Below are 18,707 nucleotides of genomic sequence, written 5' to 3'. Positions count from 1 at the left end.
CATGTTGCCTGCAGCAGGAGACTCCATTCCTGCAACCTCTCCGTCAGACACCACCGCTGAGAGAAGAGGATCACTGTTGCTGACCCCTCCGTTAACACCACCATAAATAGCTTGTGATGGAGATGTTCATCCACTGCCCGATTGCTTCCTTTAATCCGTCCACAACAGAAAAGAACACTTAGAGGTTTGGAAAAAAAACCAAACCCAAACCAACAATTCAAAAACTCTTCTGATTTTTTTTTTCTCCCGAGACTATCACAGAATGTTCTGAAAACATGTACAGACACAGTGGATTAATCATGGCAGACTAATTACAGCACCGTGTCACCTGCTGCCTGTAGGCCCAAGGAAACAACAGATGATGTTTACAGTGTTCATGTTTTGCATGGGGAAATTCCCACTAGAAATATATAGGTGGGCACTGGAACAAAGGATATTCCAGAAAGGTAACCTGTTTTCCCTCATTGTAGGGAAGTCACTTTTTTCCCCTTCTTTATAGACAGATTTTGTAAATGGTGTTCTGTGATTGCTTCAGAACTGATCCAGAGAGATTAGTTTATTCCATATTCCAGAGCCCTGGAGAGGGGAAGATGACATTCTTGTCACAAAATCTTTGATTTGGCTTCTGGGAAGTGTAGAATAGCACTAAGATTTGAGTAGGGTAAATACCACACTAAGAAGTTTTGCATTTGTAATCAATACCCCTGAAAAGCAGTTACCCCTTCAAGGTCCTTGAACACTGCTCAATTTTCAAAGCAAGGAAAAAAGTCAACAATCATTCCTGAAACAGAGCAGCCAGGCAGGTGTCTGGGTAATGGATCTCTGTCTTGAGGATCAAACACCATAAACTTTCGTCCAAGCTTTATTTTTTGCCATGCATGGAGTTTGAATAAACAGCAGGTGATGCTGCTGTGGCAGTGATGGCATGTTTTTTGGTTACTCATGCCACCTAAATTTTGAAAAGCAGATAGGTGATTGTCAGTGGTACAAGCTCACATCTCTTGTCAGTGCCACGGTTGACATCTGAGGTTCACCATCAGCCTTTAGCGCTAACAATCCATTTCCCATGCTGCGCTACAGTCAATTTTTGACAGGCTTGTACGGTAGAAAGTGATCAAATGTACATGAAGTAATTTAAAAAATAACAAGCCTTTAAAACTGTGATCTGAAATATTATTACAGAAGGCTGAACCGATTGTTGTGAAAGTGTACTGCATGCCAGTACCTTAATGCACTGCCTGCGCATAGCCCAGCCTTTTAGAAGAAGAATGGGAACTGAGAGATTGCTAGTTTCAAGCACTTAGTGTTTGTAAAAGCAGTGTGGAATCGGATATTTTCCAGCCTGGGTGTTAAATGAGCAGAACATGATGTTTCTGTTCAGGTCTGTAATCTAGCAGTGCCCCAGTGGCCACATGGCTCTGTGTAGGGTGCAGGACACTGGCCTTGCTGCTCACCTGGAGGGCCTATGCTCAAGCACTGGGCTCAGGATTTGTCACTTCTCTTCCTCATGGACACCAACTTATTTAAGACACTTATTATAATTCAAGAGCTGCGTAGCATCTTCTGTGCATATGTTCCACGTTTCAGTTCACAGCAGGAGTTGGAAGGTAATGGAAACAACTGGGGTACTGGTCATAAAGCAGAGGTGTCTCTAGAGAAAGCTGTGGCCAAGGCTCAATTTTCAACAGCTACTTGCCCCACTGTAAGTGGATATGATAATTAGGGGAGAGGGGATGGTCAAGTTGCATTTCATGTCTCTTAGGTAAGCTCGGCATGACCCACGTTAATGTCTCTGTAATGGGACTGTGGTCAGATGAATCAAAACGTTTGATAAGAAGAGTGTTTTCATGTCAGACTGCATCACAGAGTTCTGCGTTCCTCACGCTTTCGGTTGTTGTGTGTACAGGGCTGATGAATGAACTGACAAAGCAAGGCGTCCTCAGCAACGGGCAGAGCAACCTGCCTGCTGCTGCCGGGCTGGACCCCTCCGTGTGTTTTCATGTGGCTCCTTACACCGAGACCTTGCTGCAGGCACTGGGTAGGTCACAACTATGGGAAATCCATTATTCTGGCTTTCACAAGGTCTTGACAACCTTATTAGGGGCTTTTCCTGAATAAGAATGCCAGGAATGTGCTTGTTGTCTGTAATAACTCATTTAATGTTCTACTGCCTGTCAGTCATAGTAATTCTCATTGGATGTCTTCTGCTGCTGGGTAATGGATGGAAGAATCAATAGAAAAGTGAAACGGAAATACCGTTTTTAAAGCAAATTAAAAAATATATGGAAAAATAAGTTATTTAAATGTGACGTGATAACAACCAATTAAGCCTTAAACCTACCATAATCAAAAGATTAATACTCAATCATTACTTATTTATTGCCATAGCTTCAAGACAAGTCAAAATATTAAAATGAGAGGGATTGGTGGTCAAGCGTGTAAAGCTAGAATTTGCTGCAGTCATAAATGCTGGCAGCTGTAGTTTCTTCTGTAGGTGCAGGGAAGGCACTTTTTCATTTCGCTTTACTCAGATGTTCTTATTTTCGGTTTATACAGTTGAATTCACTTCAGTAGCTCATTCATTCAAAGCTGGGAAATTGATAGGACTTGAAAAAGCAAGTAAACGTGTTTTCACGTTTGCTATGACTCAGATGGGTAGGAGGGTCTTAAACCTACTACTTCCACATGCTTGGAGGTCATGGTGATCAGATGTTTATTTCACTAACTACGGATACTGTTTCCTTATGTGTTCAGGAGGTTAATACAGTTTTACTGAAGTAATTAAATTATTTTAAATGTTGGATATCAGGATTTTTAACTGAAGTATATTGCTCTCCAAAACCAAATTTGCGCTAAATTGTAAGGAAAAATAATAATCAAATGCACATCACTCACTATTTTCTAACATTATGAAATATTGAGCTGTAGGAATAACTAAGCAAGTAAATGTCAATCTCTACAATTGCATAAATAATCATGTAGCGAAACAGCGTGGAATCAAACACAGATTTTTGGTGGGCCAGGGATTCTGCAGGCTGTACTGTTCCAGGTAGGACCGTGGATACGTGCATGGTATTATAGCAGTCCCCCATTTAGCCCTTAGTTGTATGCTGTGCAATCTCCGAGGAAGCAAAATGAAGTATCAATTTAATACAAAGTCAGTGATTAGTTATCGATCTGAAATTGACGCCTTAAATCATTTTGGTACTGGTCTACCAACTCTGCTTAATGGGGTGAATAAGGCTATCAAAATTAGGATTGAATATATTTGCTTTACATGGCAAAAAGTAATTCCAGTTAAGGAGTGTGACTAATGAGTAAGGATTTGCTGTGATGCTGCTCCTCACGCATGATTCTTTTTCTGGCCATGCTGTGCTGCAGTATGAGGAGCAGTATCGCGGTGAGGCACTGGCCTTTGCTCAGTCAAGAATTAGTCAGTTTCTTCACACTAAAAAAGACTTGAGATTTTGTTTTGTGGGGTAACTAGTTTTATTTTTATGATCTCCCTGGCTAGGAGGAAACCTCAGTGCAGTGCCAGACCCCCGTAACATTCCTCTGGATCTTTTCTGCAATCGAGCGTACGCTTCTGATCCTGAAATGGAGCAAGTTGTCACACTGACGCTGGTTGGACCGGATGCTATGAAGAGTGCCGGAGAGCTCCTTCACCAGATTCTTCTTCCTGGGCACAATAATCAATCTCAAAGTGCAGGTGATCCTAGCTCTTGGGGAGGGCAGTAGAAGTGGCTCAGGGAAGTTTATCCTGTCCAGCTGTATTTATCATAGCAGGAACATTATGAAAAATGTGGTGAAAGGGGCTTCAGGCAGGAGGACAGGTTTCTTTGCTTACCTGCCTAAAGAACTGAAGAATTTATCGTAGCTGGTTAGTCATGGGCAAGGCCACTTTTCATACTGCGAACAGCTCAGGTGGGCACAATTTTCTTCAGAGTGTGTCAAATTAGTTTAAAGATGTGCTTAGGCTTACCAAGCCTTTTATGTAATCCAGAGCATTGTGTCTTTCTCTAAGTACTGGGAGATAAAGCAGCTGTGTAATTGGGGCACAGCAACGGGAATTCGGAAATCACAAACTCTATTCTGTCCACTGACATCCTTTGTGGTCAGAAGCAAGATGCTTTGTGCTTCGTTTCCTCATGCACACAGGAGGCATAACGACACTATCCCCCACGTTAAATGCTTACAAATGCATGAAGACTGCTGTCAAGTGCTAAGCGGGATGATGATTTTGTATAATTTCATGATATGGATTGCATCAAAGTTTAATAATACAGGAAGCATACCAACAAAGGGCAGCAGCCCGGTACCCTGTCTTATACAGTGTTGTTTCCTACTCTCTTGAAACAATACTACGGGGTAAGTTCTGTATCACTGTAGGTGAGGAGGAGACCCTAGCTGACAGAAACTTCCAGCAACATGCACTTGGATTGAGCCCCTAAATATTGGAAGTAAGGCCACTTACACAAACACAACAACATTTAAGCTACTTTAGGGACAAGTCAGTATTAAATTGTAGCTTATTACTATGATGAATATAGCTGAAAATGGGATGTTATGAGAGGTGGTAAAGGATTTATAATTATGGATTATACTGTGTCAAACCACATTGTTATCAGTGTATTCTCAGTATTTCCCTTTCGACTCCTCTCTATTAGCTGTGTTCTCTAATCAAATCATGGCACTTACTCTCTGTGGCTCCCTGTTGATTTCCCAGATAGCCCATTTTTTGTTTTCACTGTAATGTAATTTCCTAGAATTTGTATCTTGTGGTTTTTCCAAGTATATTTCTGTATCTGCATTACAATCCATTTTGGATGCAACAGGGGGCGAAGTCAAAGCAGCTTAGGAACTTGTTGTCTTGTAAAAAAAAAACAAAACAACAATGTGAATTTAGAACACTTGTCTCCAGAAGAAAACACACGGCTTCCATGAAACACAGGCTGTCAACTGGTGCTAAACAGATTTCTCTTGACTTGCAGAAGAACCTGATTCAGGATTTGAGCTCCTAGGTCTCAAGTGGTTGCCCCGTCTCACTCGATGCCAAGCCAGAGAAATAACCCCTTTTGAGGTCGGAGACACTTCCTGGCGAAGAAGTCTTGATACACTAATGTCAAACCCAGTCCTTGTGTGTGCGTTACGGCGGATCGATGCCTTCAAAGCTCTTGAAGATGCATTGAAGAGATTAACACAATGCAGGGAGAAGCTAAGCAAAAGTGGCAGTCTTCTACAGACAGTAATGGCCTTGACCCCAGAGGTGACGTTCAGACAAGCCATCCTCTTCTTCACAGAGGCGGATTTTGTAACTGGTAAGACATGGTTTTACTGTTTATAATGTCCTCAGGCATATGAGGCGTGTGGAAATTTATTCAACTTGGACAAAGAAATCTGGTGCTATGTCTTCACAGAGGCGGATTTTGTAACTGGTAAGACGTGGTTTTACTGTTTATAATGTCCTCAGGCATGAGGTGTGTGGAAATTTATTCAACTTGGACAACGAAATCTGGTGCTATGGGTTTTTTTCAGGTGCAGAAAATGTTAGTAATTTGGGGTTAAATTTTGTGCTTGGCTGAACAGTGATGAGGGGTATGAAATCAGCAGGAGCCATCTGAGGTCATCAACAAGTTGGCCTATTAATTTAATGTGGCTGTGCATGGCCTGATGCCCTTTCTGAAGATCTCAAAGTACTCCATAAGTACTAAATAGATATTACAGCAGTTGGCAGGACCAGTAAATAATACTATGCATTTTGCCTCTGTATATAAGAGAAACTGAGAAGCAGAGGCCAGGATCTATCCCACCTAAACGTGCGCACCTAATTGTAGTGCCCGGTTGTTGAGGCTAGATGCCCCAGCCTTGCCCTGTATTCGGGGAGGCAATCCATGAGAGCTGAGGAAAGCAGATTTCTTGAGAATTCTTTTTTATCCTGGAAAAGTATGAAGAGTTCATGAGGAAGAGCATTGTCAAAAGCTTCTCAGACTTCAGCGATACGTGCTAGCATTGATCGTTTAGCATAGGAAACTTTCTAGTTCCCTCCTGTAGCAAAGAAATGTCTAGCCACGCCTCTTTAAATCACTGTGCAGGCTGTGGTGTTAGTGATATTGGATGCTTTGAAGCAGAGTATGAGCTCCCGCTGTTTTCTTCTAACATGAAATATATTGGGATATCACCTCCGTTCTTGGAGATGCCTGACTCCTCACACCTGAAGATAAGCAGTTCTGAGCCTGACGATTTCTGATTATTCAGAAACAAAGAGAAATCAAGATTGTGGTAATGCCATGTATCAGCTAAGGAGGAGTGACTCAGTTCCCTAAGTGCATTCGTGCTCTGTAATTTATAGTTTTTTACCTTTTCGTGGGGAAGAAAGGTCCTTTGTTGTCACAAACTTAGACGCTTGTGTCAAACGCACAGCGCTTCTGTAGTGTGGAGTAACAAATCGGCTTTACCAAATAGAAAGAAGAAAATATGACAGCGTCTGGAAAAAGATACTCATTTTAGTCTCACAAAAAGTTAGATTTGACAGTGAACTACGTGGGTGTTTTAGGTGAGATTGGATAGCAAGAAGAGGAGGCCTTCAAAAAAGAAGGCATCAGACATCCCAAATTAGTGTATAAAACTGTCAGAATTCATGCATTGCTGTCCTTCGTTAAGGTTATCTTGAGACCAAAAGGTAGGATAAGAGGAAAGCAGAACTGTGAGATCAGTTTATTGAGGGAGGTTGTAATCACAGCACCAGCCTTTCCCACCAAAGCCATTGTCAAGAACAAAGCAGCATAGCTGAAGCATGACTCTGGCATCCTGCACTATCTCTTTTGCAAGGTTATTACATTTTTTTTTTCCTCCTGTTTTTGTTGTTGTGGGAGGAATGGAGAGGTCTTTGCGCTAGAGAACAGCTTTTCAATATTTTGCAGCTGGTTAAACACCTGCCATTTCCCCTGCTAAATGAAATTACCTTCATCACCCCCCCGTCCTCCCAAACAGTGAAGTTCTCCCATCTGTGAATCCATAAAAATACACCTCCTTCCTTTTACAGATGCAGAACACCGCCCTGCTATGAAATACCTGCCACCACCTGGCAAGAGGTCCGGGTCTGAAGGTAAGACCAAAAGTATGCACCAGTCGGTGCTTGGATAAAGCCAAGTAATTTTATAGTCTTAAAATAGATTGAAGAAAACTGTAACTCTATGTCCTCTGTCAGAGTCATTAAATGCAATTGGTAAACCTCTGGTTATGCATCATAATCCTAGGCAATTAGGAAGAAAAGGCTAGATGGGTTGGTTCACTTGGTACTGAGTGGTAGTATTGGCAGATCACCTTTCTTCTACACAATTCTTCTGTGTGTGCCTGGATGACCTATCTAGGGCTGGTGTGGAATGTCAGCTAGAAGAGTAATTAATGCCAGGTCTTCAGTAGCCCTTTTCAGTTGTAGATCTCAGAGAGGATGAGTTTCATTATATTTTACCCCGGGGGTAATTGAAGCCTAGGGAGGTGAAATGTGTTGATCGCCAAGTGAGTGACACAAATCCAAGTAGAATGCACGCTTCCTAAGTCTCAGACAGGGGCTCTGTCATTTGCGTCACAGTGCCACCCAAGACACCACGGAATTCACAGATCCTAGAAGTCCTTTCAAATAACCCCGATACTAAAGAAAAAAATTGGTACCATGAGGATGTGAGCTAAAAAGTTATGAGGCAAGGACCTCGGAGCTGGTTCCACCTTTTATGCGTACCCTTATCATTCCAGCAAAATAAAAGACAGACATGTGGAAAGAGGAAAAAAAGGTCTCATTAAAAGAAAAGAACACTTTGGCTAGATACCTTCCAGATACATCGCCCTGTGATCAAACTTTGAGACACATCTAAATTCACATTCTAATCCTCACACTCGTGCACCTTACCAAGTACCTCTAGCTGCAATGCTACTCTGTTTGTAACATACCCTTAGTTAAATAGTTGAATAGTTTTAGAACCTGTGGCTCCCTTGGTGTTTGCACAGCACCTGTCTGTATACTTATTTTTCACTTCGTGTCCTGGTAGGGTGCGGACTGTCTAAGAGAAGGCTGGAAGTAAGGAGAAACCAGCCTGTAATTACTAGTACTGTACAACGAAAGGAACATGAACAGTAGGGAAACAGTGGAAACAGATGACAAAGCAACCAGGCAAGATACTGAAAGTGTATGAGAGTGAGACTGGGACAAGAGAGGAAAGGGGCAGGGGAGAGATCAGAAAGCAGAAGGAAGAATGATGGTGAGACGATAAATATGCGAAGTAAAGGATGCCTACTTCCCAACCCTTCAATTTTTTAAAAAGAAAGCAAAAATGCCTGCTCTGCTAAAAAAAGAAACAATAGGGAATATAGCACTGTTGTGGTTTAACTTGGCAGGCAGCTGAACACCATGCAGCTGCTCACTCGCTCCCCGCCCCCTCAGTGGGGTGGGGGAGAGAATAGGGGGGGGGAAAAAGGTAAAACCTGTGGGTTGAGATAAAGACAGTTTAATAAAACAACAGAGGAAAAGAGTAATAGTAACACTGATAATAGAATATACAAAACAAGTGATGCACAATGCAATTGCTCACCACCCGCTGACCGATGCCCAGCCTGTCCCAAGCAGCGATCGCTGCCCCCCAGCCAACTCCCCCCAGTTTATATACTGGGCATGACATCATATGGTATGGAATAGCCCTTTGGTGAGTTTGGGTCAGCTGTCCTGGCTGTGCCCCCTGCCAGCTTCTTGTGCACCTGGCAGAACAGGGGAAGCTGGGAAAAAAGGTCCTTGACTAGTCTAGGCACAACTTAGCAACAACTAAACCATCAGTGTGTTATCAACGTTCTTCTCGTAGTAAATCTAAAACACAGCACTGTGCCAGCCACTAGGAAGAAAACTAGTTCTGTCTCAGCTGGAACCAGGACACCCTGGGAAGTACATGGATTTCAGACAGCAATAAATACAAACAGATGGTAATGATTTTGTTTTGACAAGCAGATTTTAGTTTTCTATTATCTACCTCGCATGTCACGCTGGTTAAACTTGCCAATCACTGGAAAAGGAAGTCCTTTATCCATCTGATGCAAACTTCTCCTCATTGCGCCACAGTCCAAGAAAACTTCTCAATTCACATGTGCCTTGAAGTGCCTTCAATTTTCCTCACCTCTCCAGGTCACTGCAGGTTTTACCTTAGACTGAAGGAAGCATTTTTATATCGGCTTTTGTCATAAGTTCTGACTCACCAGAGTCCTTTTATACTGCTCTGCTCTTAGGAAGAACCACTGAAGCGACTGTTCCTGGCTGCTTGGGGAATGTCAGTGAGGTTGTATCAGCCTGAGGAAAGGACTGAACAACAGGTCTGGGCTCAGTAGGTGTGTAGTCAGAACACACAGCCCTTCTTTGCTTCCAAGGGCACAAGAGAAGGCATTAAAGAAAACACCTGAGCTTCTGGGACTTACACTGGAAACAAAGCAGCTTCTAACTTGGCTGTGAAATATTGGGAGCACAGAGGTAGCTTAAAACCGTTAACCACTCTGAAATACACAGAAAAGGTAACCAGGAATCAAGGTGATTTAGTACTCGCAGTCCTTTTCAGCATATGCTACTGGGTTTACTGGAGAAGTGGTAAGTACAACTTCTCCCAGGGTGTCCCAATACATCTGAATGTCTGAAATCAAGCCATGCATGTCCCCAGTCTAACACTTTAAAATAACTGTGTCGTAGCAACGTTGGCTGAATTACATAGAGATGATGGCATCATTCTCAAGTTATTGTTGCAGAACGTGTGTACTGCTTACTCAAATCTATCTGCTTTTCTTATTTAGGGGGAGAGCGCCAGAGGTGCCATGCAGAATCACTGTTTACCTACTTGCAAACAGGTGAGAGGAAGAGCAAATGGAAAAATGTGGCTTGATAAGGACTCTGTGGAACTCACTCGTCTAGATGTACCAGCCAAGAATAAGCAAAAGGATTATACCAACTTTTTCCTTAGGCTTGGATGCAGGCAGTGATACTCACTCTCTTTTCTAAGCATGCCAGGAAATCCGATATTTGCGTCTCTTGAGTTTACGCTTATTTTAAGCCACACACATATCTAAAGTATTGTATATAAATAGTATATAAAATGAACAGTATTTTTCACAATTACACTATGAAATCAAAACCTATGTAATATTTTTTGGGGGGGGAAAAAATCATTGGTTGTGAGGAAGGGATCTAAAAATATTACGAAGCGGAAAAACATAACAAAGACCAGGCAACTTGGGCAAAACCAGAATGGCCACCAAAAAGCCAGAACTGGAAATGGAAATCAGGCATGTCTGAGCAGGTGCCCCTGGTAATTCATGATCCAGAGAGACTGTTCTGTTGATAGATAGCAGTATTTGCCAACCGTATTCTGGGCTGCATTGGGAGAAGCGTGGCCAGCAGGTCAAGGGAAGTGATTCTGCCCCTCTACTCTGCTCTGGTGAGACCTCACCTAGAGTACTGCATCCAGCTCTGGAGCCCTCAGCACAAGAAGGACATGGAAGCGTTGGAGTGGGTCCAGAGGAGGGGCACAAAAATGATCAGAAGGCTGGAACGACAAGGGGTAATGGTTTTAAACTAAACCAGAGTAGGTTTAGACTAGATATAAGGAAGAAATTCTTTACACTGAGGGTGGTGAAACACTGGAACAGGTTGCCCAGAGAGGTGGTGGAGGCCCCATCCCTGGAAGCATTCAAGGCCAGGTTGGATGGGGCTGTGAGCAACCTGATCTGGTTAAAGGTGTCCCTGCTCCTGCAGGGGGGTTGGAGTGGGTGACCTCTAGGGGTCCCTTCCAACCCAAACCATTCTATGATTTCTCCCTAACTGTTGTCACTTACAATCACTGAGGAGGGAGAACCAACTCTAGGTGGCAAGGTGTCCCACCTGTTTTCAACACTTGTCTTTGACCAAGCCAAAATGGCAAAGTGACGTAAGACGAATCCCTCCTGAAGTGCCTAAAGTCCATAAATATGCAGCATGTAGTGATTCGCATGCCACAAGAATGAGAATGTTTGCTTAGAAACAGAGCAGATGGGGAGTAAAACATCTGGAGGACAACGAGTGCTTATGTAAGAGTGTACAGCCGAAATTGCTGTTCTGTATGTGAGCAGCTGAGGGGATCCGAGTGGCTTGCTTCTGCGCTCGCAGGCTGTTGCTATGGCATTTAAACCTTTCTGTTCAAGAATGATGTGAAGAAAATAGCAGATCTTTAATAGGTGGGCTCCCTGCACAATAAGGGTTAAGTTTCCATAGGAAGGGGTGGGGGTGGGGGGAGCAGTAATCTTGCTTTTTATTTTTGATCCTGTATTTCTCTGTCGTGAATCGGCAACGTGCTTCTTGCCGTTTGAAAACAACAGCACGCATTAAATTATACGTAGCGTTGTTGACGCTTCGTTGCATCGACATCTGTGTAATTAGTAGTGGGGTGTACAGGAAACATAAAACGACATTTTACATACCCAACCAGATAATCACGGATCAATTTTAGCTGCCTGCAGTGCTGTAACCTCATGCTTCATGCTAATTGACATGGTTAGGCACCAGCAGTTAAATGGGTCCTGGCTGACTGGTTCCGACACTACAGTTGCCAAGAAATCTTCAAAGGATGTTATCAGGATAAAATCTTAACTATATTCCTAGTAATCAGGTACTTTACATTAGCAAAACTAGTAATTTGGAAATGAAATTTATGGATTTTCTGCCTCTTAATACATTTTGTATCATCGGACAGCAAAACTCTCCTGGCCTGTTTGGTTTTCTGTTTCTCGTGGCACACCGAGCACTGCACCTAGCTGGCAGCTCTGCTGGGAGAGCTTTGTTGGAAGCAAAAAGTTTTTGCCGAAACTTCAATTTTGGGAAATAATTCTATTCGTAATAGGTTTATAATGTTAATTGGGACCTGTCATACTCGCTAATGCCCATCTGAAACATAGCTCTGACAGAGATACGCGTCTCTGAGAGATAAACTGGGAGGAATAAGAATTTAATAGCTGTCTTAAGGATTCTATCAATACAGTTCGCGTGAGCAATGTAAAAGGGAATATTGTATCCCTCTTAAAACATTCATATATTATATAAAGGATTGAGTCTTATCCTACAGACCTGCCACACAAACTTTTTGGACTCAGAGCAGATGTCTGGGGGGGGCGGAATCTACAAGGTTTCAGATATATTTTAAAACTAAAAATCAGACAAACCAAAACAACAAAACAAAAATCCTCTCTGCACAGGTTTTGTTTATGGACTTGTTTTGTTCAAATTTTTATGAACTTCATGCCAACTTTTAGATAACCCTCTTCTACAGATGTCTGTCCAGGCTAGTAAACAAATACTGCTGTATTCCCTCCGTTCTTAGGAGCGGCTTTGCCTTTCACTAGTGTGCTTTGTTACAGGAGCCCAGATTCTTTGCACAGTGCTGCTGATCAAACCTGGTGCCTGGAGCCATAGTCTTGCAAGGATCCTCCGAAAACTAGAGCTGGAAAAATTCAGTGTGGTTGGAATGAAACACGTAAACCTGGAACCGGACGTTGCCTTAGGACTCGCTGCTTCTGAAGTGGAACAGGTTTGTTAAGAAACTGTGGCCAAGCTTAGGTTTAGAGTGGAGGGAAATACATTAGCTAGTGAATAATCCATTCCTGAAAAAACCCAGCAATTCCCATCCGGGATTTCGGAGGTGTTGTAAGAAATGAGCTATATAGAACAATCAGATCTGTACCGCTATCAGGCACAAAGCAAGCTGACAGGCTGACGGTTTCTTTTATCGCCTGCCATAAAGAAGCAAACCCGGTTTCTCAAAAACAAAAGTTTGGAGGATATGGGCAATACAGACCTCCCAGAAATCAATTTAGCTGCTAATTTACAATGCTAACTCTTTAACTACAAAACAAGCATCCTCTTTTTTTCTTCTCCAAGGTCATCCCGGGTAGGGCACATCTAAGGAGTGTACTACACCCCTTGCACGTGTGCCTGGTTTTCCTTCCATGTGTTTAAACCTGGGAGCTGGGAAACATTCATCCCTTCATTGCACTGCCAGAGAATATATACACCTCTGGAGCCCTGTTACCTTCTGTGGCATTACACACACAGCTGAATCTCTGTCCAAGTGTCTGTCAAAAGGACCTGCAAAGCGAGAAAACTGAGTTATTGTCATTTTTGATGTCTAACAGACAATGAAGGGGGTTCTTACACTTGGGGGCGTTAGAGGGGTTTGTTAGCTAAAAATAGATTTATGTTTCTGCTCTTTTATAGCATTAAAAATTATTTTTTTTCCCAACCTGATATATCCTGAGATGAGTGTAAAGATATTGTGAAAGCCAGAAACTAGAAAGCTGAGCATTTTAGAGGAGTTGGTTTTTCCTTGGGGAAAAAAAAAGGCCCTGTTATTTGATTGCTTTCATGAAGACATTTTAACCAATTAATTTTTGCAGAAAGCAAGCCTTTAAAATCAATATTGCTCTTGGGTTAAATTGGGAGAGTTTATAGCACTCTCTCTTAGAAAATCTTAATAGAGCCTTCCAGAAGAAGACAGGAACATGCCAGGACAGTGTTTTAACATAACCATCAATCAGGAACAATTAACACCTTCTGCATGATAGCAAGGCAATGGAGCACAAGCATTTGATTTTTAAATATTTACAGACCACTGGTAAGAAGCATATAGTGGTTATTAGAGTTGATGGGGAAGTGCTTTCCAATACAGTTTTTAATCATACAGCTAAATATAAAAATGCTTAGTTGATCATCTGAAACAGAAAGCATTTTTAAAAATCCAAATGTCTACCTTGGGAAGTGATGTAGATGTATGCGGGGTAAATCTGAAGAGAGGTTGTTCCGTGAAAATTTTCTCTTGCTTGTTTTTGGAGTTCTCTAACACACCAGAGCCCTGTTGAGCATTGGTTTAGTTTCCTTGAAGAGCTGGTGACTAATGAGTTTAAAAATTACAGACTATTGGGGTTTTGTTCATGGGGTAAAAAAAAAAAAAAAAAAAGGCAGGTTTTGAAAGTGAGAAAGCAGAGATAATAGGGCTGCCTTTGGCGAGGGGGAATGGAGAGTAGGGAATGCTTTCTGCTGTACAGGGGCTCCTCATTTTTGGAACACATCCGAGAGTCTTCCATCAGGGCTGAAAAAGGCTGGGCTCCCAAGTAGGTAGATATTCAAAGAGCCTCCGCATGCTTCAGGGATTGGGTTATTTTGAAAATCTGGCTTGTAAGTGTCACAGTGGCAGCTGGTGGGGGCAGAACTATTTTTCACAGCTGAATTTCACGTAAAGCATTTGAATTGAGGTGATGTTCATTTTTGATCTGTTTCTCAGTTTAGGGGACAACGGCATGCAATGCTGGTTTTAAAATGAGGCTCTTAATGTGGGGGCAAATTGCTGAAATTTAGCATCTGCTGTTGAAGAACGTGGAGCCAGTATGTCTGACCCTTCTAGAAATTCTGTCCAGGGCGCTTTATCTCCTCCTCATCTGTAGCCTTATCCAAAATCTATCTCCAAAAATCTTTAGAAAACTCCCATGTGCTCTGCAATGTGCCAGTTTGGTTTGTGTACATAGTACTTGAGAGCAGATTTGGGGTTTATTCACTGGTAGCAGGGCTATCTAGCATCTCCTTCCTCTTCCAAACGTGTTATTTACATGCACGTTGACAAATACCCTCAGCAACATGATTTCAGACACGGTTGCTTTTTCAACTCAAATACTAACATTCAGCTTCTAAGTAGCTTTTGGCCTTTGGCATACAATGAATAATGGATTGGTCTGCTGTTTGCTGAGGTTATCTAATCACAGGAGCCATGATAATGCTTTTTATCTGAAGTTTAATAACAATTAAAAAAAAAAAAAATAAAGGTCAGGTACATAGAGCTGACATTGTCTTCTCAGCTCCTAGCATGACCTGATCGTGTTCAGACTGCGAGAAGCGACTGCTCCCAGAGGGAGTTCTGCCTGCAGAGGCTGTATCTCCTTTCTGCGCTTATCCAGCAGATCCAGTCCTGCAGAGATCTGCAGTTTTGGCTGCTAGCTAGAAAGCCTGATCTTACAGCGGGACCTGATCGTTCTGTTGGGGATTATTTGATATGATTGCCGGCAGTAGCAGGTCACTGGACTCAATAACTCGACGGATTCCCTCCAGTCCTATCCTGTGATTCTAACGGCAGAGGCAGAAGGAGAATTTTGCTGCTTTTTAATCCTGTTAGTGCTCCAGAGCCGGCGCACAGCTGGAACTTCCTCTCTGTGTGCATCGACAAAATTGCTCACTGAAATCAAGTCAGCTGCACATGTGCAATCTCCCCGCAGCTGCTCGGGTGTCAGCACGGACACGGTTTGAAGACGGTGCGGAGGCAGGATGTAAATAAAGGCATCATTTGGCTGGCGGAGTCTGGAGCGGATGCGAGGATCTATCAGAAGGAAAGATGTCACCTTGACTCACTGACACCATTGGTAGCAATTAGCAACAGCGTCGTCTGTAAGCCACAGTCTGCGCGTTTGCTGGGCAACAACTGAAAGACAGGAAAGAGAGACAGAAGAGTTGTGTTATGTAGATCTAAAAGCCCTGTTTAGAAGCTCTGGAACAAAATAATTTCATTTATTATGGTCTGTTTAACAGAAACTATGTCTTTGAACGTTTTCTTTTGCAGATGTTTCTGACCTGGATGAATGTTGATACGTTATATCCATCCTTTTGAAAGTTTTCATGAGTCATCATCGCCATTTTTCATCTCCCAAAGAGAGAAGGCCCTTAGAAAAAAGTGGATTATGTATATATTTTTAAGCTAACCAAAATTTTCAAGCAAAAAGGGTTTATTTTGTATTATACAGAATTGAATGAACATCAGAATTTTGCAATATGCTATGGCATGGTGAAACTCTTCATCCTCATCTAAACAGAGCTCTCATCATCTGTGAAATTTGCCTGTACCTTTTGCCTGCGCAGTCACGAGACGTGACCGACGTCCCAGGGTTTCCTTTGCCGTGTGTTCCCAGGGGCTGGGAGGATGGACACACATCACAACTCCTGTCAAACCCCTCACATACCTAACCAATTTAAGGACAGGGAGGCTTTCTCATGGATCATTTTGCATTTTCAAATGCAGGGGAGAATATCAGGATTGAGCCCGTGGTTTTCAATTTATAGCCTGCTTCTTAGAAATGCAGTTTAGGAGGAATGCGAGGGAGAGAAGATTTGGGTCAAAGGCAGTGAATGGTTTCATATGATAGAAAAGTAAAAGAGGCCTTGAAGTAGTTTATCTCCATATTTTTAAATGAAATGTTGGGTTTTTCTTTTGGAAATGTTTTATCTAGAGAATTGCCATACTCTGGTGCTTTTAGGAGATTAAAAAATAGAGGAATTAAAACTTTTAGGGGGCTGAATGATTGGATGCAGCTGAATCAAATAGTGGGGTTTTTTCCCCCATGTTTTCATTTCTGCAAAAATTCAGAAAAGTAAATAACCATGGATTGGTCCAGCCCGTGAGCTGAAACTGCTGCTGCTTGTAGGCTGTACAGAACATACAGCGCTGGCGTGGAGCTTCTCGGTGGCACGGGTGTTGCGGTGTCGTAGGGTGCGGGGGGGCAGAGCTGGGTGCTCCTGCTGCTTTATTAAGATGAAGGGGGCAGGAGGAGGCAGCCTGCAGCTGCTATGGTCACCCTGACCTCACCCTTAGCAGACACATCTGCAACAGGCCTGGCTTTCCAAGGTTTTGCTTAATTAAAACAGTCAGCAAGGCTGTGAGTGCCCTGCTTGCCCCCCCGGTAGCCTTCTGCCCTGGGCGCTTGTTACCTTTCCCTGTGCTTCTCTATCATTATGTCTGTCTCCAGCTACAAATCACGCTCCTCTCACTGGTGCAGCTGTTGCTAGTTATCATTACTGCCCAACCTTAGGTAAAACTTAAATCTCAGGGTGTTGTAACCTGCACAGCTACAAGAGGAACACCTCTGCTCAGGAGTGGTGACAGGCTGAACCAACAACACCTAGAAAAGAAGCAAAGGTAGAGAAATTTTTCATGGGGCGCGATGCATCAGTGGCAGAGCCAGGAGGGTGAACTGTCTTCTTTCAGCCCCTGTCTTGTGCCCTGTCCTGAGCCTCCTTGTTTTAAGCTTGCTATTTCTGATCCTAACTGGTGTATGAAATTCTACCACCCTCTGGGAGAAGCTGGGTTGTAGCAGCAAGGTGGGAGTGGGGGTACTTCCTTTCATGAATTCAAAAAGAAAAGTTCTGGTATTTCTAATCCATCATTTTATATTAGCAGAAGAATTAAATGTGGCTCCTTATCCCAGAGCATTTATGACCCTGTTGATATTGCTAATGTCTGTTGGTTCCACCCTCTGCATATGTCACACCGAAGGTGTGAAAAGGGAATTACATAAATCAAAAGTTTAGTAGTAGACAAGAAAACTGCAGTGTAGCAATTTGGTTTTGTCCTTACCCCCTGAAAATGAGTTCCATCTCCGGTACCTAGCGTGTACAGATGTGCAGAACAAGTCATAGCACAAGGCTTTTCTGCCTTTTAGAAGTAGAATCCTGTTTCCTTTCTTACTAAAAGATTTTAGGAAATCACTGCTAAAGTTGTTTGTATAAAAATTACCATTGGCTGATCTATGACCATGGGGACTAAAACCACGAGCTGCTACGGCTTAAGCTCGGTGCTTGACTTTTTCTTTAGCTCTGTGTGGACTCGGGGTGGGAACTAGGCCTCCTGTTGCCTGGTGGATGTCACGACAAATACTGTCTCGGTAGCTGTGGTATATACCTGGAAGCTCTGCTTGCAGAGACAACTAGCACAAATATCACAAAGAGGAGAGAAAGCAAGGAGCGATGGCAGATCTGTTTGCTTCAAACAGGAATGGGTCTAGCCAAAGGAAATCTGGGATGTACCCCGTGCTTGCCAACACTGTTCATTATAACCTGTTCCTTCTCTGTTGTTTCTTTTCAGGATCCTGCTGGTTTAGAAGCTCATTGTACCTACCTTACCTCAGGCACTGCTCTCGTGCTGTGTCTTCAGAGGCCAAATGCTGTGAAGAAGCTGATAGATTTATTAGGGCCAGAGGATCCTAAGATAGCCCAAGCACTAGATCCATTCCTCTGGAGGGCTCAGTATGGCACCAGCACAGTCCAAAATGGATTTTACGGTAGGTTTTTGTAAAAGTTGGAAGGCTTAGGTATGCTAATGGAAAAAATATACTATGTGCTGTTACGTCCTGCATTGTCAATAGAGATCTAGCCTTGGCAGGCCGTAGACACCCTTGGTCCCTAGAAAGCTTGCATTGTTTTCTTGGTGGCTGAGCCGACTGTCTCTCAAACTATGAAATATTCTCCCAGAAGATATATTAAAAAAAGGTTTCTTCCCAGAACAGTGCTAGATCTGTCTTTCATCAGAACAGATTTCCTTTGATCTCTTTAGTGCTTGGTCATTTTGTACTTCTAGCTTGGTTATTTTGTAATTATCCCCAAGAACCCATCTGTCTTCTATCTGCTTGTGAGTTCCCTCCTTCATAACCCATTAGCCAACTGCAACCAGATTTCACAGAAGGATAAAAGACTCCAAGATACTGAGTTCCTGTAACATCTCAAAATGTTAATGATTGGCTAGAGCGAGGTGATCAAAAAGTGCTCTCGCTGAGGAAAGCAGGTAGACTCAGCTGTTCAGACTCTCCGTTTGGAGAGGCTCTTGCCCGCTGGGGCTTCGGCGGGG

General features: G+C 42.8%; 1 protein-coding gene across 1 annotated transcript in view; it reads left to right on the top strand.

The window, feature by feature from the left end:
- CUNH16orf71 (chromosome unknown C16orf71 homolog) overlaps positions 1–18,707 on the top strand; it is an 89,000-nt gene that overhangs the window by 62,910 nt on the left and 7,383 nt on the right. Inside the window, exons 16-22 of the mRNA XM_035889683.1 lie at positions 1,907–2,038; positions 3,515–3,709; positions 4,992–5,318; positions 7,043–7,105; positions 9,820–9,873; positions 12,412–12,581; positions 17,949–18,144. Coding sequence (XP_035745576.1) covers positions 1,907–2,038; positions 3,515–3,709; positions 4,992–5,318; positions 7,043–7,105; positions 9,820–9,873; positions 12,412–12,581; positions 17,949–18,144 — 1,137 coding nt within the window. The remainder of the gene's footprint in view (positions 1–1,906; positions 2,039–3,514; positions 3,710–4,991; positions 5,319–7,042; positions 7,106–9,819; positions 9,874–12,411; positions 12,582–17,948; positions 18,145–18,707) is intronic.

The sequence above is a fragment of the Egretta garzetta genome, unplaced genomic scaffold (assembly GCF_000687185.1).
Source record: "Egretta garzetta isolate BGI_Z169 unplaced genomic scaffold, ASM68718v1 scaffold372, whole genome shotgun sequence".
Classification (NCBI taxonomy): domain Eukaryota; kingdom Metazoa; phylum Chordata; class Aves; order Pelecaniformes; family Ardeidae; genus Egretta; species Egretta garzetta.
Note: the sequence above shows the minus strand (reverse complement) of the source record. Positions and strands in the feature narration are given on the sequence as shown.